This window comes from Sus scrofa, chromosome 12 (genome assembly GCF_000003025.6).
Source record: "Sus scrofa isolate TJ Tabasco breed Duroc chromosome 12, Sscrofa11.1, whole genome shotgun sequence".
Lineage (NCBI taxonomy): Eukaryota > Metazoa > Chordata > Mammalia > Artiodactyla > Suidae > Sus > Sus scrofa.
The window spans coordinates 22,881,064-22,907,620 of NC_010454.4; the positions used below are offsets into that span (position 1 = coordinate 22,881,064).

General features: G+C 39.3%; 1 protein-coding gene across 9 annotated transcripts in view; it reads left to right on the plus strand.

Moving 5' to 3' along the window:
* FBXL20 (F-box and leucine rich repeat protein 20) overlaps positions 1–26,557 on the plus strand; it is a 99,283-nt gene that overhangs the window by 7,669 nt on the left and 65,057 nt on the right. For 2 of the 9 annotated variants that reach the window (XM_013979813.2, XM_013979808.2), the window contains exons 2-3: positions 23,590–23,663; positions 25,335–25,454. The exons of 5 other annotated variants lie outside the window; for them this stretch is intronic. In XM_013979813.2, the coding sequence (XP_013835267.1) occupies positions 25,413–25,454 (42 nt within the window). In that variant the 5' untranslated portion in view covers positions 23,590–23,663; positions 25,335–25,412. The remainder of the gene's footprint in view (positions 1–23,589; positions 23,664–25,334; positions 25,455–26,557) is intronic. 2 more of the 9 variants (XM_013979820.2, XM_013979816.2) reach the window with 1 other exon arrangement.

A 26,557-nucleotide genomic window follows, 5' to 3' on the forward strand; every position in this document is an offset into this window, starting at 1 on the left:
GCAACTCAAGGTCCAAGCCTCATCTGCCACCCACACCACACACAGCTCATGGCAATACCAGATCCTTAACCCACTGATCAATGCCAGGGATTGAACCCGTGTCCTCATGGCTATTAGTCGGATTGTTAGCGCTGAGCCATGACAGACGGGAAGTCCCAGAGTTGTCTCTTTTTAAGTCTTGGTTGCATTTTTCTTGAAAATTAATGAGTGCTTTTGTTATTCCTAGCCCTTAGATTACTGTTTTCCACTGGTGACAAGTTAGAAACTAAATTAAAAATTTCAGTAATCTATCTAGTACTGTGGTTTTAGAAGGGTATTTTTAGATGTTCAAAATAAAATACTCCATTATACCAGGAAAATCCAAGGGAGGGAGGAAGAAGAAAGAATGCCCTTAAACTGACCAAATGTAGCTGCTTGTGCATAGTTGTCTTTACACTGTTTTCCTGTTTGATATCCCAGACTTAGTGAATTCTTAGATCAGGCTCCTACCCAAAAGTTGCCTCAGAAAAATGAAGGCATCCAGAGTTCCCATTGTGGCTCAGTGGTAATGAACCCAACTAGTATCTATGCAGACGCAGGTTAGGGATCCGGCATTGCCATGAGCTGTGGTAGGTCACAGACATGGCTCAGATCCCCACTTGCTGTGGCTGTGGTATAGGCTGGCAATTACAGGTCTGATTGGACCCCTAAGCCTGGAAACTTCCATATTCCGCACGTGTGGCCTAAAAAGACCAAAAAAAAGACATCCAACTGTGGTTTTATAGTTTGTCTTAATGCACTTGGACTCGTTTAATAAAAGATTTTAAATTAATATCTAACAATAGGTGGTGGTATTGAACTATGCAGTCGTGTTTGTGCTTGCTTCATATTGCTTAATTATATAACTTTAAAAAGATAGTTGTCTTTCTGTTCAAATGTGGTAAATACAAAACAAATTTGCATTAGCTTTTGAAGACTACTTCTGTTACAGCTTTTGGTGGATGATTATCAAATAACTATTTAGCAGGCATGTGATTTATAGCTAAAGGTAAGTCAGTAACCTCTATTCCCTAACTGTATTTCCTCTAATTTGATTTTATGACATTCTGTTGGCATTAATAAGCTTCATATCTGATGGTTGTAATTGGTTGGAAATATAATTAACCCATTATTGCTGTCTTTTTAAAGTTGCTGTGAGGTGAAATTCATCTATTAAAACATGATAGGCCAGGATTTAGTCAGTTATGAAACAAATATTGGCAATGTCTTCTGTCATATTTGCCCTTGACCCTGGGAATTTCTAGTGAAAACTCAAAAAAAGGAAATAGAATAGTGTGGAAGTAAGTAGTACCTTGATTACTTTGGTGCTGAGACAGAAATTGTATTTAATAACTTAGAGGTGAAGGTTGGCAATTAAATGCCTGCCCTATTTTATATAATCAAATGTACCCCTATTATGGTATTTGTTGGTGAATGTAACTTTCTGATCTACTGGAAGATGCAGCCGTATATAATAATGCAGTCAAATATATATATTTTGCCACACTTGTGGCATGCAGAAGTTCCTGGGCCAGGGATCAAGCTCATGCCACAACAATGACAACACCTGATCCTTAACTGCTAGGCCACCAGGGAACTCCAAATTTCACAATAATTGGAAAGTATAAAGTGGAAAGGCATTCACAGTTTTACTTTTAATTTGCAGTAATTACAATTTGCCATAGGTATAGCCATTCTGAGTACTTTGAGGTGGTTTTACTGTATACAAAATGAGAGACTTCATTTGGCAGGAAGGACAGGCGAAAAGCAAGCAGTAAAAATTCTCTATTAGGACAGGTTTTTAAATGTAGAATACCTTTTATGCTTGTCATCTTTGGTTGACAGTTTAGGCCTAGGGAAAGTCTCAACTGTATCTTGAGTTGCAGTTACAAAGAGCCAGATTTGATTTTTTGTTTGTTTTCTTTTTTCCTTTTTTGAGGTGGGTGGGGAAAAGAAAAAAGAAAAAAAGGGATTTGCAGTTCCCTGCAGATTAACAATTTAATGTTAACTATAAATGTTAGCTGCAAGGTTTTCCAGAGTTTCCTGTTAGAATATGTTATCCTGAGGGAGTTCCTGTCGTGGCTCAGCGGTTAATGAGCCCAACTAAGCATCCATGAGGATGCAAGTTCGATCCCTGGCCTTGGTCAGTGGGTTAAGGATCCGGAGTTGCTGTGAGCTATGGTATAGGTCCCAGATGTGGCTCAGATCCCTAGTTGCTGTGGCTGTGGCGTAGGCTGGCGGCTACAGCTCTGATTTAACCCCAACCTGGAAACCTCCATATGCCTCAGTTTTGGCCCTAAAAAGACAAAAAAAATGTTATCCTTTTTTTTGTCATTTTTTTTTTCTTTTTTCTTTTTGTGTTTGCCTTTTCTAGGGCCGCTCCTGCAGCATATGGAGGTTCCCAGGGGTCTAATCAGAGCTGTAGCCACCAGCCTGTGCCAGAGCTATAGCAACGTGGGATCCGAGTCTCGTTTGCAACCTACACCACAGCTCATGGCAACACCGGATCCTTAACCCGCTGAGCAAGGCCAGGAATCGAACCCGCAACCTCATGGTTCCTAGTTGGATTTGCCATGACGGGCAGTCCTGTCATCTTATTTTTCGAACCAGATCATTTGTATATTGTAAGGTCTTAATTTGAAATTAATTTAAGGAGAGAATGAAAACATTAAGATGATATCTTTGAGATTTTACAAGGGGGAAGAATTAATTTCTGAACTATGAAGTAAGTGTGTATATATATATATGTATATATATGTTTATATACGCATATGCATGTGTATCTGTGACCTTGGGTAAGTTGCCTCTTTGGACCTCCATTGTTTCAAGGAGTTCCTTCTAACATGGAAATTCTGTGATTCTCTGTAAATAAATCCCCCAATTTACTGTAGGTTAGAGATGAGATATTAAGTTTGTTTATTTTGCTTTTTAGGGCCGCACCTGTGGCATATGGAAGTTCCTAGGCTAGGGGTTGAATCGGAGCTACAGCTGCTGGCCTACAGCACAGCCACACAGCAGCGTGGGGTCCAAGCCGCACCTACGCATAGCTTACAGCAACACCAGATGGCTGACCCACTGAGCGGGGCCAGGGATTGAACCTGGGTCCTCATGGATATTAGTTGGATTTGTTTCCTTTGTGCCACTATGGGAATTCCCAGATACGCAGTTTATTGCCCTTGTTCTTACATTTTGCTTATAACTGCTAGTAAACACAAAACATTTAGCCTTTGTGACCTTACCCTATATTCTGCTTTGGATTCCTGCTGATTTTTGCCCTGAATTTTGATAAAAATGGAGATGGGTACTAGGAAAAGAAAAAACCAGAAACTGTGGTAAATGTATATATCACATGTACATGTATACTGTATATACATGTGTATGTATATACAGCTGTGGTATATCTGTCTCACACTTACCAAGGCTTGAGTGAGGAATGGATATGATTGTGTGATGTCTTAGAGTTTAATGTGGTATGATTCAATTTCTTTCTTTCTTTCTTTTTTTTTTTATTTTTGGCCACACTGCAGCACATGGAGTTCCTAGAACTCCATGCTGCATTGGTAGCCCATGCCACAGCTACATTACATTGCAGCTGTGGCAACGCCAGATCCCCCAACCCACTGTGCGGGGCTGGGGATTGAACCTGTGTCCTGGCACTGCAGAGACGCCCTGATCCTGTTGCACCACAGCAGGAACTCCTCAGTTTCTTTAGTTTTTGTTTTGTTTTGTCTTTTTAAGGCTGCACCTGCTGTGTGCGGAAGTTCCCAGGCTAGGGGTCGAGTCAGAGCTGCAGCTGCCAGTCTATACCACAGCAATGCCTGATTCTTAACCAACTGAGTGAGGTCAGGGATCAAACCCACGTCTTCATGGTGTAGGCCGATAGCTGTAGCTGATAGCTGCAACTCCGATTTGACCCCTAGCCTGGGAACTTCCATGTTCCATATGCTGCATGTGCAGCCATGAAAAGGAAAAAAAAAATAGGTGTAAAACCTACTGCACTGGATTATGAAGGTTAAAGTCTGGTTTTTTTTTAATAGCATTGAGCAAATGGTCTGTTGTAAAATCAGGGCTCAGTAAATGATGCCTATTACATTACTTTGTGGAGTGAAAGTGTTTTTAAGTAGACTGTAAAACATTGTTTTAAATGTTTTATTAAACAGGAACACCTATGAATTTTAATCAATCTTGTTGAACAGTAGTAATTTACAGTGTTTCAGTCTAGAGTTTATTTTTTTATTTTATTTATTTATTTTATTTATTTAATTTATTTATTTTTATTCAGTCTAGAGTTTATACTACAACCATTATTGTATTAATTGTTTGGCAAATGTAAATAAATGTCTTCTAAGATGAGAATTGGGCACCAAATTCTAAGTTGACATTTAAAATACTAGATCTGTCAGCTTTTACCCCAGAAACTGGCTGTTCTTCTTTCTGATTTGTAGTAAATAAAGCTCTGGCATGACTGAACCTGGAGAAGTCAGTAGAGATGCATTTATTTTTTTAAAAAGAGCACTGCATAGTTGACACCCTTTCCCCATACTCCTTGTCAGTTTTTTTTTTTTTTGTTTTGTTTTGTTTTGTTTTGTCTTTTTGCTATTTCTTTGGACTGCTCCCGCGGCATATGGAGGTTCCCAGGCTAGGGGTGGAATCGGAGCTGTAGCCACCGGCTTACGCCAGAGCCACAGCAACTCGGGATCTGAGCCGCATCTGCAACCTACACCACAGCTCACGGCAACGCCAGACCGTTAACCCACTGAGCAGGGGCAGGGACCGAACCCGCAACCTGATGGTTCCTAGTCGGATTCGTTAACCACTGCGCCACGACGGGAACTCCTTGTCAGTTTTTTTGAAGATTATTTACATGTCCTTCATGTAAAGACACTCATGTTACAAAATTCACATCTTAATTTATTTCTGTAGCCCATTTTTAGGAAAAGAACTTGATAAATTTTGGAAGTCTCCTAGAATAAATTAAAGCATTTATTTATACTGTAATTTTCCTAATATATCATGAAATATTCACTTCAGGAACATAAGGGACTTTAATAGTCAGTATTCTTAGTCACAGCTGACTGGAGTTATACAAAAGCAGCTTCCTAAATCTAGATCTACACAACAACAAAAAAGGCAGTTTTACTGAGGTCAACACATTCCTTAAGAAAGAATAATTGTATTTAGATTATATGTTTCAAAAGGTGGATTATAGGCCCTAAATGACATAAATTTCATCTGAGCTCATCAGTTTCTGGTCCTGGCAGAAAAGTTTGGCCTAAATATAGAAATCAAGATCTCAAGGGACCTAATGTGGGCACTACTCTGACCCAGCGCTGAGCAATGGAGAAAACCACTTACTTTTCTTTGTCTTTGCAGCTCTAAAATCAATTTCCAATATTGATTTCCCTATGTTTGTATTAATACAAGCTTGATTAATATTAAAGATTAAACCTAATATAATGTTGTATGTCAACTACACCTCAATTAAAAAAAAATTAAACCTAAAACTCTTACTTTCGTTTTGGCCCACACCTGCAGCCTGCAGGATTCCCCAAGCCAGGAATCCACACCTGCACCACTCAGCAACCCAAGCCACTGCAGTGACAACACGGGATCTTTAACCCGAGTTACAGTGCCGCAGGACAATTCCTGTAACTTTTTTTTTTTTTTAATAGTTCTTCCTGAGTTAAATGGACATTAAGGAGGAATAAATTTCATTTATGGAAACTTATATAACAACCAGAATGGCTAATCAGAATCACCAGTTTTTTGTACAATACTAATTCTAGAACTCCATGGAGAAATAGATACATATACCATGAATTTGACGTCATAAAATCAATACCTTTTCTTGATTTTAACATTTATCCTATCCTAAATGTTTTAGCCCTAGAAATAAGAGCAATATGTAATGTACAGCACTTAAAATAGTTATTTTACAACATGTCATTTTACATGATCACGAATGAAACCACCACACTCTTAACTGCCTCTTAAGCTACCAAGAACAAATATGTCTGGGAACTTAGCAGAGCCTCTCTGACCTTGTCCAGGGCTGAGAAAAGCTCATGTATAGAAAACCAAGGCATGGTATTGGTAGGAGTTCATTTCTGTTCAAATTTTATTTAGCACCAGCTGTGTGTCAGATATTGGTAGATGTTAGACGTGCAAAGCTGCTCCAAAGCATTTTCTCTGCCTCGGGAGTTAGTAGTTATAATATAATTATTATACTTATAATGTATAATGCCACAAGAGAAAAAACAGTGGATTCTGATAAATAACAGCGATGGCTGTATGTGAGATCGATAAACAGTTTCATGAAAAACATTCACACTTTCTGTGATCCTCAAATAGCTTATATGAGATGCGTTCCATTTTTTTTTTTTTTTTTTTTGTCTTTTTTTGCTATTTCTTGGGCCGCTCCCATGGCATATGGAGGTTCCCAGGTTAGGGGTCTAATCGGAGCTGTAGCCACCAGCCTACGCCAGAGCCACAACAACACGGGATCCGAGCCGCATCTGCAGCCCACACCACAGTTCACAGCAACGCCGGATCGTTAACCCACTGAGCAAGGGCAGGGACCGAACCCGCAACCTCATGGTTCCTAGTTGGATTCGTTAACCACTGCGCCACCACGGGAACTCTCGTTCCATTTTATTTAGTGCTTTTAAAAGGAAACAAAGTCCAGTTGACCCCGCTTTGTAAAAATATTAACACTAAGCTATCATATAAAAATTTATTTTAAAAAGGACAAGTATGAATTAATTTATCCTTCTTTTATGGCATTCTCTCCATGTTTATCAGGGATGACCAAGGGAAAAGATAGGCATATTTTCATTAGTGATTTCTTCAGTTTTACTGATAGCTTGTTAGAGAAACCAAGCAGCAGGACTACTAATAATAGAGCTAATCAGGGTAACTACTCTTCTCCAAAACCAGACGTTCCTCAGATTTAAGCAGAAATTAAAACGGCTAGAAAAAGAGTAACAGGAAAGGAACACTTTCACCAGTAGTTCCAGGAATTCATTATATAGTATGTAGTTACACACATTGTTCCATTTGTTTTTGAAACATAGAAAAACTTTTGTTAAGGAATTTGTGAATGACTGAGTAATGCTGACGTTCCTGTACAGAGGGCGTCCTGCTAACCTCCCTTCTGCGGACGTATTTTTAACTATTTTAGCAGGACGCCCTCTGTACAGGAATGGCAGCATTACTCAGTCATTCACAAATTCCTTAACAAAAGTTATTCTATGGCTTTTATACTTAAGCTACTTAATGCTGGGAAACGAACAGCCTTTCAGAGCATCTGCTTTCTTACCTGAAAAAAAATAGCAGAGAAATATCCTCTACCTGCTATACAAGAGATGAATTAACATGAGAAAGAAAAACCACAGGACTCAGATTGGCATTAGGCTGGGAACCAAGGGAGAATATTATATGCTCCACCTTATCTTAATTGGAAACTGTTTTTCTCTTGTCGAATTAGGCCTGGTTACACTAAATTCAGGTTGAAGATGCATAGCCAGCAAATAGTATTTGTAGGTAGTTGTTACCCTTAATGCAAGTAGTAGTAAAAAGGAAATGATCAGATTGAAGTCTGAGTAAAACTTAACTAAGAACTAGCTCAGTAGCAGTTTCTGTTGTGGCTCAATGGGTTAAGAACCCAACATAGCTTGGGTCTGATGTTGCAGTGGCTGTGGCATAGGCCTGCAGCTGTAGCTACAGTTCTACCCCTAGCCCAGGAACTTCCATATTATGCCACAATTGCAGCCTTAAAACAACAACAACAACAACAAAACCCCTGTTTCAGTAAACATTCTTGTAGCTTTTATTTACTGGGGCTGAGTTGGACTATGGCTGATGGCATGCAGTCCTGGGAAGTGTACTGTTATTTTAGCCAGTGTCCACTTCCAACCTCTTGTCTTGAAGTAGCCTCAGGTCCCTCAGTTTAATGTGTTTCAGGGACATGTCTTTCTTAGGCCCACTTTTCTTTTGCAAAAACAGTACGGTTATAGGCCTATGGGGTTAAATGAAATTGTTGCTTCAGTATTCTTGGAAGAGAAGTTAAATTGTAATTTTCTATTCATTTTAAAGTCAGTCTCAAGTGAAAAGTAATTCCTTCATTCCTCTGTTCTCCAGAAGAACAGTTTTCATCTGTTTAATGTGTCATTTTCTAAATTATGTATGGATAAGTTCACATTTTATGAAGAAACAAAATTATACTGGACTTGTGATTTAGAACCTTGCCTTTTTTCTCTTTTAAAAAATTATAATGTTTTGGAGTTCCCGTCGTGGCGCAGTGGTTAACGAATCCGACTAGGAACCATGAAGTTTCAGGTTCGGTCCCTGCCCTTGCTCGGTGGGTTAACGATCCGGCGTTGCCGTGAGCTGTGGTGTAGGTTGCAGATGCGGCTCGGATCCCGTGTTGCTGTGGCTCTGGTGTAGGCCAGCAGCTACAGCTCTGATTCGACCCCTAGCCTGGGAACCTCCATATGCCGTGGGAGCGGCCCAAGAAATAGCAAAAAGACCAAAAAAAAAAAAAAAAAAATTATAATGTTTTAATTTATATAAGAAATACATGACTAAATTTCTGTTTAAGGTCAAACACTTAAAGTATGATAAAAATTCTTTATATAGCTCATAATCCTGATCTTTTTCACCTAAAGAGATAAGAACTAGTTTTAAAGTTTTAAACTTGGTGAGTATCCCTGCAAGTTTTTTTCTGTGCTTTTACATAGCTTTAGTTTTCTATACGTGTGTTTACATAAGTGGCCTCATACTGTCAGGATGCTGAAACTTTAACTCCACTATGTCTTAGACACCTGTTAGGTGTAGTTCTCTTCACAACTACTTAATGTTCCATTCCTTGAATATTCTAGTTTATATAGCTAGCTATTAATGGACCTTTAGGTTTTTTCCTTTGTGTTTTAGACAAAAATGAAGTACATGTTCTTGTATATGTACAAGTGTTCCTTTAGGTTAAATACCAAGAAGAGGGTTTTCTGGGTCATAGGGACTCTATAATTATGATTATATTTATTAGATATTGTTGTACTGCCCACGTAGCTTATGTTTTGACCTATAGTATATGAATGAACTTGGTTTCTCCCCATCTTCACCAACATGTGATGTTTCCCAAATTTAAAACTTTTAGTAATAGAAGGAAAATTGTGTTTTGTTTTGTTTTGTTTTTTTGGCCATGCCTGTGGCATGTGGAATTTCCTGGGCCAGGGATTGAACCTGCACCACAGCAGCACCCAAGCCGCTGCAGTGACAGTGCTTGATCCTTAACCCGCTGCACCACAAGAGAATTCCTTATTGTTTTATTTTGTATTTCCCTCATTACCACTAAGTTGAATATCTTTGTGTTTTAGTTTTAGTCTTCTTGGGGTTTTTATCTTGTTTTGTTTTTTTGTGCCACTCCTGTGGAATGCAGAAGTTTCCAGGCCAGAGATCGGATCTTACCACCTGAGCCACAGTAGTGACAATGACAATGCTGGGTTAATAACCCACTAGGCCACCAGGGAACTCCAGTCCTTATGTTTTATTGATCACTTGTATTTCTTCCATAATTACCTATTTTATCCTTTGTGTGAATACCTTTGTCACGCATATATTTGCAAAGGTTTCCATTGAATGGGCTTGTGTCTTTGTTTATGTTTACTTTTTGTGTTTATAAAAGAAAGTGGCCCAGAGTTCTGCGCAGCAGAAAGGAACCAACTAGTATCCATGAGGATAGGGTTTTGATTCCTGGCCTCGATCAGTGGGTTAAGGATCCGGAGTTGCCGTGAACTGTGGTGTAGTTCGCAGATGCAGCTCAGATCCTGCGTTGCTGTGGCTGTGGCGTAGGCTGGCAGCTGTAGTTCTGATTGGACCTCTAGCCTGGGAACCTTCATATGCCGAGGGCACGACCCTAAAAAGCAACAGAAACAAACAAAAAAAAGTGTCCTCATCTCAGAATTATAGATATTCTTTGCTATTGTTACATTTTTGCTTTTTAGGGCCATACCCATGGCATTTGGAGATTCCCAGGCTAGGGGTCCAATCGGAGCTACAGCTGTCGGCCTGCACCACAGCCACAGCAACATCAGATCCCAGCCATGTCTTCGACCTACCCCGTAGCTCACGGCAACGTCGGATCCTTAATCCACTGAGCGAGGCCAGGGATCGAACCCACAACCTCATGGTTTCCTAGTCGGATTCATTTCCACTGGGCCACGACAGGAACTCCAATACTTTATAGTTTTTGATGGTGTTACACATGGGCTTTTTTTTTCCTGTTAACATTTTCTGATCGTTAATTCTATCAGCAAATATTTGAGCACTTTCTATATGCCTGATATTGTTGGAGATGCTAAGGATACAAAAGTGAACGAGACACAAAATTCTGCCTTAATGGAGTTTAAAATTTGTGACAGGAGATTGACACAAAATAGATAAAAAAGTACAGCCATAGTGTGTCTGATGCTGATAAGTGCTGTGGACAGGAATGAGGGACAGGAAAGGGAGGAAGGGAGCTGAGCACCATTCATATTTTATATAGAATGGTGAAAGAAGACCTCACTGTTAAGGTTAATCTTTGAGCAGACTAAACGATGGAGTAAGGTAAAACCATTGAGGCAAAGGAATGCAAAAATGAAGGTGGAAGTATATTTGATGTTTTTTGGGAACAGAGTGAACAGGTCAGTCACTGTGGCCCGATCATGGTGAGGTTGGGTAGCTGTGATGGGGAGGAGGTCGGAGAGTGATGATTGAGAATGGGAAAGGAGGGATGGATGGGAGAACAGAGCAGATAATGAATGGCTTTGTTGGCCATTTTAAGCTCTAAGTTTTATTCTGATAAGGGAGGTATAGGGGTTTTTGAGCAGAAGAGGAACATGATGTATCAGGCTTTGAAAGGATCGTTCTTGCTTTGTGGAGAAGTAGTGTATAACTGGTCTTCAAGGTTTTTACAGTAATTCAGAAAAGTAATAGTGGCATCTTTTATGAAGTTGAAGTATAAGAAGTAGTTGGATCCTGGATGCATTTTGAAAGTAGAAATGATTGGATTTATTGCCATTAGAAAGCTATACATTTTGTGTTGATTTTGTGTATTTTTATATCTGATTAAGGTGCTCTCAGCTACAGGTAAAAGAAAACCTTTTTATAGTGGATAAAGTTGTGGGACATATGTGCAGTGGAATACCTCTCAGCCATTAAAAAGAATGAAATGCCATTTGTAGCAACATGGATGGACCTAGAGATTATCATACAAAATGAAGAGAAAGACAAATACCATATGATATCACTTAAATGTGGAATCTAAAATATGGCACAGGAGTTCCCGTCGTGGCGCAGTGGTTAACGAATCCGACTAGGAACCATGAGGTTGTGGGTTCGGTCCCTGCCCTTGCTCAGTGGGTTAAGGATCCGGCGTTGCCGTGAACTGTGGTGTAGGTTGCAGACGCGGCTCGGATCCCGCGTTGCTGTGGCTCTGGTATAGGCTGGCAGCTACAGCTCCGATTAGACCCCTAGCCTGGGAACCTCCATATGCCGCGGGAGCGGCCCAAGAAATAGCAAAAAGACAAAAAAAAAAAAAAAAAAAAAAAAAAAATTAAAAAAAAAAAATAAAATATGGCACAAATGAACTCAACTACCAAACAGAAACAGACTCAGAGGCAATAGAAAGCAGATTTGTGGTTGTCTAGGAAGAGGGGTGGGGGGGATGGATTGGGAGTTCGGGATTAGCAAATGCAAATTATTATATGTAGAATGGATAAACAACAGGGTGAGGCTGTGAAAATGAATGTATGTATATGTATAACCGAGTCACTTTGCTGTACAGTAGAAATTAACACAGCACTGTATTTTCTAATTTTTATGTATTTATTTATTTATTTGCTTTTTAGAGCTGCATCTACTGAGCCACAACAGGAACTACAACATTGTAAATCAGCTATACTTAATTAAAAAAAATGTTAAGAAAGACCAACGTGTTCACTGTCTCACATTATAAAGTGTCCAAAGCAGAGTTTTTTGCCAGAATTAAGAGCTATGGTTTAAGTTTAGAGGTGGTTTTCAAACTTCAGTTTACCTAATAGTCACTTGGAAAGCTGACAAATCACCTGAGCCCATAAGTTTACATTTCTAAGATATATAAAAGTGATGCCTAAGTAAGGACCACACTGGGTAACACTGACTTGGAGCCTAATAATTAGAAGTATTTGAGCAAAACTGTGGAGCCAGACTTGACTCAAATCTTAGCTCTGCTATTTCCTGTCTAGGTATAAAAATTTCAGCTATATCGTTCTTAAAGAGGCTATTTTTGTTGTTCATTTCTGATTTTATTGTATTACATAAAGTACACTTTTTTTTTCTAGGAGAAAAGTTTTATAAAATACTAAAATTTATATTAATCTGAACTAATTTTACATATCAGTAATCACATTAAATATAAATGGATTATACTCTTCGGAAGAAATTGGCAAAATGAATTAAAAAACAATGCAACGAATGCTGTCTGTTAGAGACACATTTTATATTAAAAGATACAAATAAGTTGAAAGTAAAAGGTTTTTTAAAATAGTAGATACAAATTAAGTGTATTAATGGCTTATATACAGGTTTTTGAAAATTTCTTTGTTGTCAAGCACATCATCAGTTTTGTAAATATTCTGTGTTGAAACAGTGAGATTTTGTTGACTGAATGCTGGGTTTTTTGTTTTTTTTTTTAAACTCAGTGAATTTTATTACATTTATAGCTATACAACGATCATCACAACCCAATTTTATAGCACTTCCATCCCAAACCCCCAGTGCATTCCCTCCGTGCCCCCCAAACCTGTCTCCTGTCTCCTTTGGAAACTGTAAGTTGAATGCTTGGGTTTGATGTGAGAAAAAAGATCGCAGGCACAAAATTTTAGAAAGAGACTGTATTGCATGAAGGAAGCAGAATAGCCCCATTTTCTTAACATTTCTCAAAATTATGTTTTTTTAAAAAATTTATAGCTGATTATGAAATTGTGATGGATCAACAGAGGAGGAAGGCCTCAGGACTCTTGAGGTGGATCTTTTATTTCTGTATTTTAATTTACTTAAAATTTTTTTTAAAGTCAGTTTAAACTTTTTTTTTTTTTTTTTTTCTTTTTGCCATTTCTTTGGGCTGCTCCCGCGGCATATGGAGGTTCCCAGGCTAGGGGTCTAATCGGAGCTGTAGCCACTGGCCTACGCCACAGCCACAGCAACGCGGGATCCGAGCCACATCTGCGACCTACACCACAGCTCACGGCAACGCCGGATTGTTAACCCACTGAGCAAGGGCAGGGACCGAACCCACAACCTCATGGTTCCTAGTTGGATTCGTTAACCACTGCGCCACAACGGGAACTCCTAAAGTCAGTTTAAACTTAAAACACTTCAAAAGGGCTGAAAACACTTATGAAAAGTGTTTGTACAGTAAGACATTAGGAATCCATTATTCTTTTAGCGACTTATGTTTTTCTTTTCTTTTTTATTTTGTTTGTTTTTAGGGCCGAACTTGAGGCATATGGAGGTTCCCAGGCTAGAAGCCTGGCCTATACCACATCCACAGCAAATCAGGAACTGAGCCACATCTGCGACCTACACCACAGCTCACGGCAACACCGGATCCTTAACCCACTGAGCAAGGGCAGGGATCGAACCCGCAACCTCATGGTTCCTAGTTGAATTCATTTCCGCTGTGCCACGACAGGAACTCTAATCCACTGGTTTTTAATATGTTCATGGATATGTGCAAACTGTCACCATAGTCAATTTTGGACCATTTTCTACACCTCAGAAAGAAACTTGTACCCTTTATCTGTTACTCCCTATTCCCTATCACTCCCTTGTTCTTATCAACCACTTATCTGCTTTCAGTCTCTGTAGATTTCTCTTTCCTGGACTTCCATATGAATGGAATTGTATAGTATGTGGTCTTTTGTGACTGGCTTCTTTACTTTGCATAATGTTTTCAAGGTTCATCCATGTTTTAGCATGTTCACCATTTTATGGCTAAATAATCCATTGTATGGATACAGCAAAATTTTTGTATCCATTCATTCATTAACAGATATTTGGGTTGTTTCTACCTCTTGACTATTATGAATAGTGCTGCTATGAATATTCTTATGAATAAGTTTGTGTTTGAAACCTTTTTTCAATTTTTTTGGGTATGTACTTAGGAGTGGAATTGCTGCGTCATGTTATAATTCTATGTTTAGCATTTTGAGGAATGGCCAAACTATTTTCCACAGCAACTGCCCATTTTACATTCCCACCAGCAGTGTACAATGGTTCAGATTTCCATATATTCTTGGAGTTATTCTTTTCATTTTTTTTTTTTTAATTATAGATCCTAGTGAGTATGAGGTAACATCTTATTGTGGTTTTGCTTTGTGTTTCCTTGGTGACTCATGATGTTGTTGAGCATCATTTCATGTGTTTTTTGACCATTTATATTTCTTCTTTGGAGAAATGTTTATTCATATTCTTTGCACATTTTAAGTAAAATTGGGTTATTTTTATTTTTATTGTTGAGTAGTAAGTGTTCTTATTTTGAATACTAGCTACAAATATATATATGTTACATGTATATTATTTGCAATTTCTTTGCACGCTTTGTAATTTTTTGTTGAAAACTGAACATGTTGAGTATTAAAATGTGACAACTCTAGAAATCACATTCTTTCCCTTCTTGGATTTGTTGATGGTGCTTATTGTAGTAGTAGTATTGTTTGTTCAGTGCCTTTTTCTGAACTAATTCCCGTAAAGTCTGTGGCCTTGAAATCTCTGTTGCATTAGCTTAGTAGTCAGCTAATGATTGTACAGAGATTTCCTTAACACCTAGAGCCAGAAATGTTCTCAGTCTTTGCTGAGGGCCTCTTTGTACATGTTAGGGCATGCCTTCAACACTCAGCCCGGCGGTTTACAATTATGCCTTAGCCTTTATTTCCTGTTTCTGCAGAGCCTCAAGATCAACCAGAAGTGACAGTTTAGGGCCTTCTTAGGTCCCTCCTGAGCATGCATGGACCCTTCTAGATGCCCAGGAATGTATTGGAGCTTTTCGGTACCCTTAGTGACATGTCATTCTCTCTCCCTTTCCCCTTGAGCTCTTTGGTCGGTCTTTGGTTTGCCCCAACTGCTAACTTTTCCTCACTGTTTGGCAGCAGTGACTAAAACATTTGCCTATAATTATTTTGGACAAAATGGGGTAATTTCTTTAGTACTTAGGTCCTTTTTGAGTCAGGCAAAATAAAGACAAGCCTTTTGAGCTGGTCTTATAGGGAAAAACCAGACAGGTCAAGATAAATAATTACAACACTGTGAAAATACGATCTGTTCTGGTTCCTCATTTACTAGCAATGCAAGCTGTTATTTTCAAGGCTGTAGCAGCTCTGGGAGCTGGAGTAACTTAAAATGCCACAAAGCTCTCTGTTCTTACCAAGATTCAGCCTTTGTTCTTGAATAATACTCCTTGGACTGTTGCAAGTGTTCTGTTAATTTCTGAGTTTCAAAACATTTGATTTTGCCTTTTTTTTTTTTTTTTTTGGTTATGTTTATGGAGAAGTGGGATTTCAAAATTCCTCATTCTGCTATTTTTGCTGATATCACCTCTGAGTACACTGTTGATCTGAGGTTTTAGGAAAGACCTGATTCTGGCTCCCTAATTTCAAAATACTCCAATTACACTAAACATGTACTTTTTCAATTTCTAATTTTTAGTCTGTGGAGGTATGATTACAACCACTAGTTGGCCAGGCCTTCTAATTTTTTTTTCTTTTTAGGGCCTCATGTGCAGCATATGGGAGTTCCCCTGGCCTGGGGTCACATCAAAGCTGCAGCTGTTGCCCTACGCCACAGTCACAGCAATGCGGGATTTGAGCTGCGTCTGCAGCCTGCACCACAGCTCACAGCAACGCCAGATCCTTAACCCACTGAGCCAGGCCAGGGATCGAACCTGCATCCCCATGGATACTAGTTGGGTTCATTACCACTGCGCCACAACGGGAACTCCAAAAAAGAATGGTTTAAAGAAATGCTAAGTTTGGTAACCTATAAGGATACTATGGTGGGACCCCAGGGAGGGAAGAGACAGAGAGTCAGCCTCCATTTCAAAAGCGGCAAAATGGAAATAAAGAAGCCAGCTCTTTATTTATTTATTGTCTTTTTAGGGTCACACCTGCAGCATTTGGAGGTTCCCAGGCTAGGGGTCCAGTTGGAGCTATAGCCGCTGGCCTACGCCAGAGCCACAGCAATGCGGAATCTAAGCCATGTATACGACTTACACCATAGCTCACAGCAACGCCAGATCCTTAATCTACTGATTGAGGCCAGGTATCGAACCCACGTCCTCATGAATGCTAGTGGGGTTCATTAACCGCTGAGCCACAACGGGAATTCCGATACAGCAAATTTGACTGGTTGTTGTCTTTGTCCCACGTTATAGAAAAGTATCTTGAGATATTAGTTTAGAGTCAATCCATTTCATTTGAATTCATCTCCTCAGTATAAACCGAATAATTTTCAGTTTTAGATTTATAGGGTATGTAATTAGCTTTTTAAAATCCTAGGATATATACACAAAAACCAGAAATGGTGATAATGACCCAGTATAATGTAGAGGAAATTTGACAAGGAAAGATAGCATCTTAGTTGTAAGACCAGTTATAATCTAGTAATCTTGATATGTGGTTGTTGTGACTTTAGAATGAGTTGAACCTGAGATAGCAAGAAACCATAAAAATCTACACTTTCAATTTAAAGAAGTATTTAGCTCTTTAGTTAGTACAACAAATAATTTTTTTTTTTTTTTTTTTTGTCTTTTTGCTATTTCTTGGGCCACTCCTGTAGGATATGGAGGTTCCCAGACTAGGGGTCTAATCGGAGCTGTAGCCACCGGCCTATGCCAGAGCCACAGCAACACAGGATCCGAGCCGCGTCTGCAACCTACACCACAGCTCACGGCAACGCCGGATCGTTAACCCACTGAGCAAGGGCAGGGACCGAACCCGCAACCTCATGGTTCCTAGTCGGAATTGTTAACCACTGCGCCACAACGGGAGCTCCAGTTAGTACAACAAATAATTTTATGATTTGTCATGTGTAAGGCACTGTGGTCAATCCACTTTCTAAAAGCTTGCGGCCTAGTAAGATAGAAGACAGTCAATACAGTAAGGTACAATTTAAGCTCTATAACAGAACTATAAGCAAGTGCTGGACTATAGGAAAGTGGAACATATCTACCTAGAGATAGGTGGAATTTCTGAAGAGATTGCTCAGGTAAAGCATCCCTTATCCTTGCTGAAGTTCTGAACAAAGAAAACAGGAGTAGCAGATGGCGGTCAAAATATCGCTTGTATTACTAACGGAGATCAAGTTGGAGGATACAGCTTTCAGAATGTGAGCCAAATGTGCCTTTTAACTTAAGATGTCCTTTAAGTTGACCCACCCAGGTCCAAGCAGTGTTGTATTGACTCAAGGCTCCGTTTGCAAGGGAGAGTTTGGCCCTAAATAAGTAGAAAAAGCTTGCTCCACAATTTGAAAAGTAGAAACACAGAGATGAACCAAGTTTGCTCTTCATTCTTCTGAGATTAACTAGTCAGATGATTTCAGATAAGTCACTCAGTCTCTCTATAAGTAAAGAAGTGCAGAGAAGTCAGGAGAGTGTTTTAAAGAAAATTTTTTTTCATGAAAACCTGAAGTGGGAAAGAGGCATTCCCCTCTTACAGAGAGGATCAGTGGTGCTTTTGAACATGAAGTTGGAGCAGAGCATTAAAAAAAAGTATAGGAGTTTCTGTTGTGGTTCAGTGGTAATGAACCCAAGTAGTATCCATGGGGATGTGGGTTTGATCCCTGGCCTGGCTCATTGGGTATTGCCATGAGCTGTGTCTGTCGAAGACGAGGCTCGTAATCTGTGTTGCTGTGGTTGCGGTGTAGGCTGGCAGCTCCAATTCGACCCCTAGCCCGGGAACTTCCATGTGCTGTGGGTGCGGCCCTAAAAAAAAAAAAAAAAAAAAAAAAAGATTTCTAGGTAGAAGATTTAAAGCTATAGCGATGAGAAAGTGTAGGCTCTGTTTGAAAAAGAAGTAGTAGTCTAATTTAACTGAGCATTAGAGTTCTTGATTTCATTTGTGTTTTTCTTTGGGAGTTATCAAATGTAAACATTTAGCCCTTGAATAGTAGTTGGCTCAATTTCAAGGTTATTTACTTAAAAGATTATAAAAAGCATCCCTTTCTTGTTTTAAGATAGCAAGGTAAAATTATTTCCAAGCTCTTTCAAAAATCAACTAAAAACAGAATAGAAACTCCATCTTTGAGAGGATGAGACATCTGTAATCCGACTTGTATAGGAAGAAGGAAAGCAAAAAGAAGTAGTAAGTGACCTAACAGAGGAGAGGAAGGATGGTCAAACCCTGTAGAGGAGAGTATTGGCAAGAGGCAGGTCATTATTTGTCTACAGAACCCCTGAAAAGCTTGGGAGTGGAAGCACCATATACCACACATGGAGGCTGAGAACAAGGGGCATTGTCTGAAAATCTGTAATGGGAGATAAATCCTTATCCAACCCACCCCAGTATTCACCCCTTTCACCCTGAGCAGTTGGACAACTGTGCTCAGCCTTATAGAAGTCAGGAGATTGTTCTTTGGAGGAATTGAACTTAAGAAGTTCAGGACCTAGGACCCTAAGCCCAGAGGAGAATGGGGCTTAGATGCCACATGAACAGTAGAACCTCTTAGTCTCCTTCTCTCATCTAGTTCTAGAATTCCATCAGCCAGGTAAGAGATTAGAGTGAGTCTTCCTCCTTAGTAAGGGAACGGCATCAGAAAAAAGCTGAATTTTAAAATTCTGTTGGTGTATCAACAGGCTTGTGTCTAAAAGTACTGATTTTTTTAAAAAATCAGTTTTTTGTTTTTTTACGGCTGTTGGCAAACAATTTCATAAAGTCATTCATGATCAAACTCAGTAAAACTGTCCTAGAATAAAACATATATTCTAGGAAGTCCACAAAAGCCTTGAATTAGTAAAATGAGAGGGAAAAAGAGGAGGATAATGAATAAAAGGTTGCCAACATTATTTTTTTTAATGTATCATATATTAGGAGTTCTCCTGTGCAGTAAGTAGGTTGTGGTGCAGTAAGTAGCTTGGGTCGATGCTGTGACATGGGTTCAATCCCTGGCCCAGGAGCTTCCACATGCTATGGGAGCAGCCAAGAAAAATGTATCCTATCATTGATATTTTATAGTAAAATATAGATTAATTTTTACCAAATCTGAAGTGTATGATCCCAGCATTTAAAGGTGAAATTAAGGGAGTTCCCGTCGTGGCGCAGTGGTTAACGAATCCGACTAGGAACCATGAGGTTGCGGGTTCGGTCCCTGCCCTTGCTCAGTGGGTTAACGATCCGGCGTTGCCGTGAGCTGTGGTGTAGGTTGCAGACGCGGCTCGGATCCCGAGTTGCTGTGGCTCTGGCGTAGGCCAGTGGCTACAGCTCCGATTGGACCCCTAGCCTGGGAATCTCCTTATGCCATGGGAGCGGCCCAAAGAAATAGCAAAAAGACAAAAAAAAAAAAAAAAAGTGGAATTAAGGAGTTCCCTGGTGGCTCAATAGTTTAAGGATCTGGTGGTGTCACTGCTGTGGCTCTGGTTACTCTGGAGCATCTCCATGCTATGTGTGTGGACAACAAAATAAAGTAAAGTAAAATAAAAATGGAATTCATTTAGATTTATGAAAAATATCGTTGTCCTGTTATTTTTGTTTTGCCTTGGATCACCACTGGTTTGGGGAGATAGGATTTTGCCAAAGAACAGAGTTATTAAGCCTGTGTTCTAGGCTGAGTCCTAATTTGTTTATACAAGCAGTAATGATACCAGCCAGCTTTTTGAGGGGTTGCTGGGGCAGAACCCCTTGCATGTGGAAGTTCCCTGGCCAGGGAATGAGTCTGAACCACAGCTGTGCCTTACGCTGCAGCTGTGGCAACAAACCAGGTCCTTAACTTGTTGCACCACAGTGAGAACTCACAGCCTGCTTTTCCCTCAGTGTCTACTGATTTTAATTTTGATTCTTTTTTTATGTTTAAGAAAAGTAACTGTGTATGTAAATCTATTTTAGTATATTCTATATTCCTATGTAAATCATATTTCTTTATTTCTGTTGGTTCCCTTTTTGGTTTCTTTTTTGTTTCCAGCTTTATTGAGATATAATTGACATAAAGCATCGTGTAAGTTTAAGGTGTACAACATGATTTGATACATGTATATTTTTACAAAACGATTACCACAATAAAGTTAGTTAACACATCTGTCACCTCACCATTATTTTGTTGTGAGAACATTTAAGATCTACTTTCTTAGCATTTTTATGTATACAGTACAGTAATGTTAATTATAGTCACCATATTATAAGTTAGATTATGAAATTTACTCACCTTATAACTGGAAGTTTGTGCTCTTTGATCACTTTTACCCATTGCCTCCACAACCCCAGACCCTGACACCCACCACCTATGTATGTATGTATGTATGTACAAGTTTTCTTTATCCATTAATCTGTCAGTAGGCACTTGGATTGTTTCCATGTCTTGGCAGTTATAAACAGTGCTGCAGTGAACATGGAGAAGATGCAGATATCTCTTTGAGATAGTGGTTTCATTTCCTTTGGCTATAAACCTGAAGTGGGGTTGCTGGATTATGTGATAGTTGTTTTTAATTTTTTGACAAACCTCTATGCTATTTTATTTTTAAATTTTTTTATTTTCTCATTTTTTATAAAGTTTTTTAGATGTATACTTGATTTACAAGGTTGTGATAATTTCTGCTGTACAACAAAGTGTTACAGTTATATATATACACACATCCATTCTCTTTCAGATTCTTTTCCCACATAGATTATCACAGAATATTAGGTAGGGTTCTCTGTGCTATACGGCAGGTCCCTGTTGGCCAGTCATTCCCTGTACCTCGGGGTGCTAGTCCCAAGCCCAAGTCCATCCACTTGCCTGTCCCCTTTGGAAATCAGAAGTTTTTTAAAGTCTGTGAGTCCGTTTCTGTTCTGCAGAGAAGTTCATTTGTATCCCTTTTTTATTTGTTAATTTATTTTTATTATTATTATTATTTTTTGTCTTTTTGCCTTTTTCTTGAGCTGCTCCTGTGGCATATGGAGGTTCCCAGGCTAGTGGTCTAATCAGAGCTGTAGCCACTGGCCTACGCCAGAGCCACAGCAACGCGGGATCCTTAACCCACTGAGCAAGGGCAGGGATCGAACCCGCAACCTCATGGTTTCTAGTCGGATTTGTTAACCACTGAGCTACGACGGGAACTCCTCCTGTATCCCTTTTTTAGATATGACGTATAAGTGATAGCATATGATGTCTGTCTTTCACTGTATAACTTAACTTGGTATGATGATTTCTAGGTCCATCCGTATTGCTGCAAATGGCATTATTTCATTCTTTTTTATGGATGAGTAATATTCCATTGTATATATGTACTACATTTTTTTTTTATTCATTCCTCCATTGATGGACATTTAGGTTGCCTCCATGTTTTGCCTATTGTAAACAGTGCTTCAGTGAACATTGGGGTACATGTATCTTTTCAAATTATGGTTTTCTCTGAATAGATGCCCAGGAGTGGGACTGCTGCATCATACAGTAATTCTATTTTTAGTTTTTTTAGGAACCGCTGTATTCTTTTCCATAGTTGCACTAATTTACATTCCCAACAGTGTAAGAGGGTTCCCTTTTCTCTGCACTCTCCATCATTTATTGTTTGTAGACTTTCCGATGATGGCCATTCTGGCTGGTGTGAGGTAATAGTTCATGGTAGTTTTGATTTGCATTTCTCTAATAATTAGCAATGTTGAGCATGTTTTCATGGTTTTTTTTTTTTTTTTTGGCCATCTGTATGTTGTCTTTGGAGAAATGTCTATAGATCTTTGGCCCATTTTTTGCTTTTTTTTTTTTTTTTTTGTATTGAGCTGTAGGAGGTATTAGTATATTTGGGGGATTAATCCCTTGTCAGTCACTTAATTTGCAAATATTTTCTCCCATTTTGTGGGTTATCTTTTTGTTTTGTTTATGGTTTGCTTTGCTCCATGTTATTTTCCATAGTGGCTGTACCAGTTTACATTCTCACTAACACTGCACCAGGGTTCCCTTTTCTCTGCCTTCTCGCCAGCACTTATTATCTCTTGTGTTTTTGATTATAGTGATTTTAACAGATGTGAGGTGCTATCTCATTGTGGGTTTTTTTTTTTTTTTTTTTTTTTTTTTTTTTTTTTTTTGTCTTTTTGCCTTTTCTTGAGCCGCTCCCATGGCATATGGAGGTCCCCAGGCTAGGGGTCTAATTGGAGCTGTAGCCATTATTTTGCATGTGAATATCCAGTTTTCTCAGCACTGTTTATTTTATTTTTAGTTTTTATTCTTTTGCCTTTTTTTAGGGCTGCACCCAAGGCATACGGAGGTTCCCAGGCTAGGGGTCCAATCGGAGCTATAGCTGCTGGCCTACGCCAGAGCCACAGCAACACAGGATCCGAGCTGCATCTGCGACCCACACCACAGCTCACAGCAACGCCGGATCCTTAACCCACTGAGCAAGGCCAGGGATCAAACCTGCAACCTCATGGTTCATAGTCAGATTTGTTAACCACTGAGCCACGACGAGAACTCCTCATTGTGGTTTTGATTTGTGTTTCCCTGATAATGTTGAACACCATTTCATGTATCTATTGCCCATTTGTGTATCTTCTTTGGAAAAAAGTCTGTTCAGATCCTTTGCCCATTTAAAATAATTTTTTTTTTTGCCATCGTTGTCTAAGTTCCTTATGTATTTTGAATAATAATCCCTTATCAGTTTGCAAATATTTTCCTGTTCCATTTTATTGTTTCTTTTGCTGTGCAGAAGCTTTTTAGTTTGATGTAGGTCCCACTTGTTTTTTGCATTTCTTTCTTGTACTTTTGGTGTCGTATTCTAGAAAAATCATTGCCAAGACTAATGTTAAGGAGCATTTTCACTGTTTCCCTCTAGGAGTTTCAGGCCTTACATTTACCTAAGTCTTTAAGCTATTTCCCCCCCCCCCACCCCGCGCTTTAATCTATTTTGAGGTAATTTTTTTGAATGATGTAATATAGAGATCTTATTTCATTATTTTGCATGTGAATATCCAGTTTTCTCAGCACTGTTTATTTTATTTTTAGTTTTTATTCTTTTGCCTTTTTTTAGGGCTGCACCCAAGGCATACGGAGGTTCCCAGGCTAGGGGTCCAATCGGAGCTGTAGCTGCTGGCCTACGCCAGAGCCACAGCAATGCCAGATCTGAGCCGTGTCTTCGACCTACACCACAGCTCACAGCCATGCCGGATCCTTAACCCACTGAGCAAGGCCAGGGATGGAACTGGCAACCTCATGGTTCCTAGTAGGACTCGTTAACCACTGCTCCACAACGGGAACTCCTGAATTATTTTCTATTTCTGTGAAAATGTCATTGGAATTTTGGCAGGGATTACATTGACTATTTGGATTACTTTGGATGGTATGGACATTTTAACAATATTGTCTTGTTTCTGATCTTAGGGGGAAAGCTTTCAGCCTCTCACTGTTGTGATGTCAGCTGTGGGCTTGTCGTGTATGGCCTTTATTATGTTGAGGTACATTCCTTCTATATCCAATTTATTGATGGTTTTTATCATGAAAGGATGTTGAATTTTGTCAGATGTTTTTTCTGTATCTATTCAGTTGATCACATTTTTGTCTTTTCATTCTATTAATGTGGTGCATCACACTAATTAATTTGCGTATGTTGAACCACCCTTATATCCCAGGGATAAATTCTTGATCATGGTGTATGCTTCTTTTAATGTGCTGTTAAAGTTTGTTTGCTGTTGTTTTATTGAGAATTTTTGCATGTATAGTCACAGGATATTGGCCTGTAATTTTCTTGTAGTTTCCTTCTCTGGTTTTGGTGTCAGGGTAATGCTGACTTCCAAAAATGAGTTTGGAATTGATTTCTCCTCTTCAGTTTTTGGGGAAGAGTTTGAGAAGGAGTGGCATTAATTCTTCTTTATATGTTTGCTAGAATTTTACAGTGAAACCATCTGGTCTTGTGGGGTTTTTGTTGTCGTTAGGAGGTTTTTGATTACTGATTACAGTTTCCATAGAAATAACAAGTAGTTATTTATTCAAATTTTCCTTATCTTCATGATTTGGTCTTGGAAGTGTCTAATAAAGAAACTGAGGAGTTCCCGTCATGGCGCAGTGGTTAACAAATCCGACTAGGAACCTTGAGGTTGCAGGTTCGGTCCCTGCCCTTGCTCAGTGGGTTAACGATCCGGCGTTGCCGTGAGCTGTGGTGTAGGTTGCAGACGCGGCTCGGATCCTGTGTTGCTGTGGCTCTGGTGTAGGCCAGTGGCTACAGCTCCGATTCAACCCCTAGCCTGGGAACCTCCTATGCCGCGGGAGCGGCCCAAAGAAATAGCAAAGACAAAAAAAAAGAAACTGAAGCACATTAACATTTTGAAGAGTTTATTTGATTAGTAGGTTTAAGGATCTGGTATCTCTGCAGAGGCTTTGGTTGCTGTTGTGGCACCAGTTCGATCCCAGACCCAGAAACTTCTCTCTGCTGCAGGCACAGCCAGAAAAAAGAAAGAAATTATTTGATTGGCTCTATCTTAAACAATCTAATTATCTCCTTGTGAAATTAATAACTACTTTAAGAGTAAATTGTCATGTTTCTAGGAATTTATCCATTTCTTGTAAGTTGTCCATTTCATTGAGGTATAATTGTTCATAGTAGTCTCTTGTGATCCTTGATATAGTTTGTGTGTTTTTAGGGCTGCACCTGCGGCATATGGAGGTTCCCAGGCTAGGGGTCGAATTGGAGCTATAGTTGCCAGCCTGCACCACAGCCACAGCAATGCAGGATCTGAGCCGCATCTGTGACCTACACCACAGCTCATGGGAACACTGGATACTTAATCCATTGAGCGAAACCAGGGATCAAACCTATGTCCTCATGGATGATAGATTCGTTTCTGCTGCGCCACGACAGGAACTCCTTGGTTGACTTTTTATGTAAAAAATTCAGTTAAGTTATATAGCCTATTATAGAGACCTCTTTCTAGATATATATCTTAATTAATAACAGCCTAACATCTAGGTGTATCATGGACCTTTTGTTTAGCTATCTTGTTTATAATAGCACCACTGTTTTGTTCATGGCTGGCCTCGGAAGTCCAGTAGTCTTCCTTGGCCTATTAACTTGGTATCACTTTTCCCTAATGACTTTCTTACAAAGTTATTTCTTCTCTTTCACTTTAAAGAATCTTTGTTCAGAGTTCCGTGGTGACACTGTGGGTTAAGGATCCGGCATTGTCACTACTGTGACTTGGGTCACTGCTATGGTGCGGGTTCAATCCTTGGCCCGGGAATTTCTGCATGAGGTGGGTGTGGCCAAAAAAATTTTTTAAATAAAGAATCTTTGTTTTTATTTAACATTTATTTCTTTGGGTTTCTTTTAAATCTGATTTCTCGCATGCAGTTAGGAAATCTAGAGTACTATGTACTTTGTTTCTTATATTATCTAAAACAAGGGAATGCTTTTTTTTACAAATAAGTAGCATGGCTGTATTAAAATACTATTGCTTTGGAAATATTTCCATAGCAGTGAGATGATTTACAATGTGTGTTTGTGAGTGATGTAAAATTACTCTCTGACATATGTCTTTGAAAATTCCACAGATTTTGCCATTTTTCAATTTCTGGCACATTGACTAAAATTTGTACAGGAACCCTACTTTCCCTTGTTTTACCATTCCCTCTAGCATTTTGGAATATGAGATTCAGTTAAATGTTTGTTAATCCTGAGTCAAATCCCATCATTGCCTATCTACTAGGGTTTTTGTTTGTTTGTTTGTTTGTTTTTTGTCTTTTTAGGCAGCACATGGAAAGCCCCCAGGCCAGGGTTTGAATCAGAGCTGTAGCTGCTGGCCTATGCCACAGCCACAACTCAGGGATCTGAGCCATGTCTGCAACCTACAACACAGCTCATGGCAACACCAGAGCCTTAATGCACTGAGCAAGGCCAGGGATTGAACCTGCGTCCTCACGGATGCTAGTCCAATTTGTTTCCACTGAGCCACAACAGGAACTCCTACTAGTTCTTTTATAAGAATATGATGGAGTGAAGCTGGGGGTGGAGAAGGAAAGGGAAGAATATGTAATTAATTATATTGCCACCTTGGCTTTTTAATTCTTTTGTCTCACTTCATAACTTTAAAAGACATTTTCAGTAGGGCCTGGAAGATTTCCAGGATTGAGCTGTACCCACATTGAATTCCAATCCGTGGTTTGTCAATATCCAGTGGTTTATCAAAGGTCTGGTCTCCTTGGTGCTCTAGAATGTTGCTGGGGATAGCTAAAACTGAATAAGTGGAAGAGATTCTTAACAAAGAACAGAATAAAAGTATACACTAATTCTAGACTGAGAGCAATGAATTGGCAGTGGATATTGATTTTGTTTAAGTAAACAGAAGTCAGGATAAAA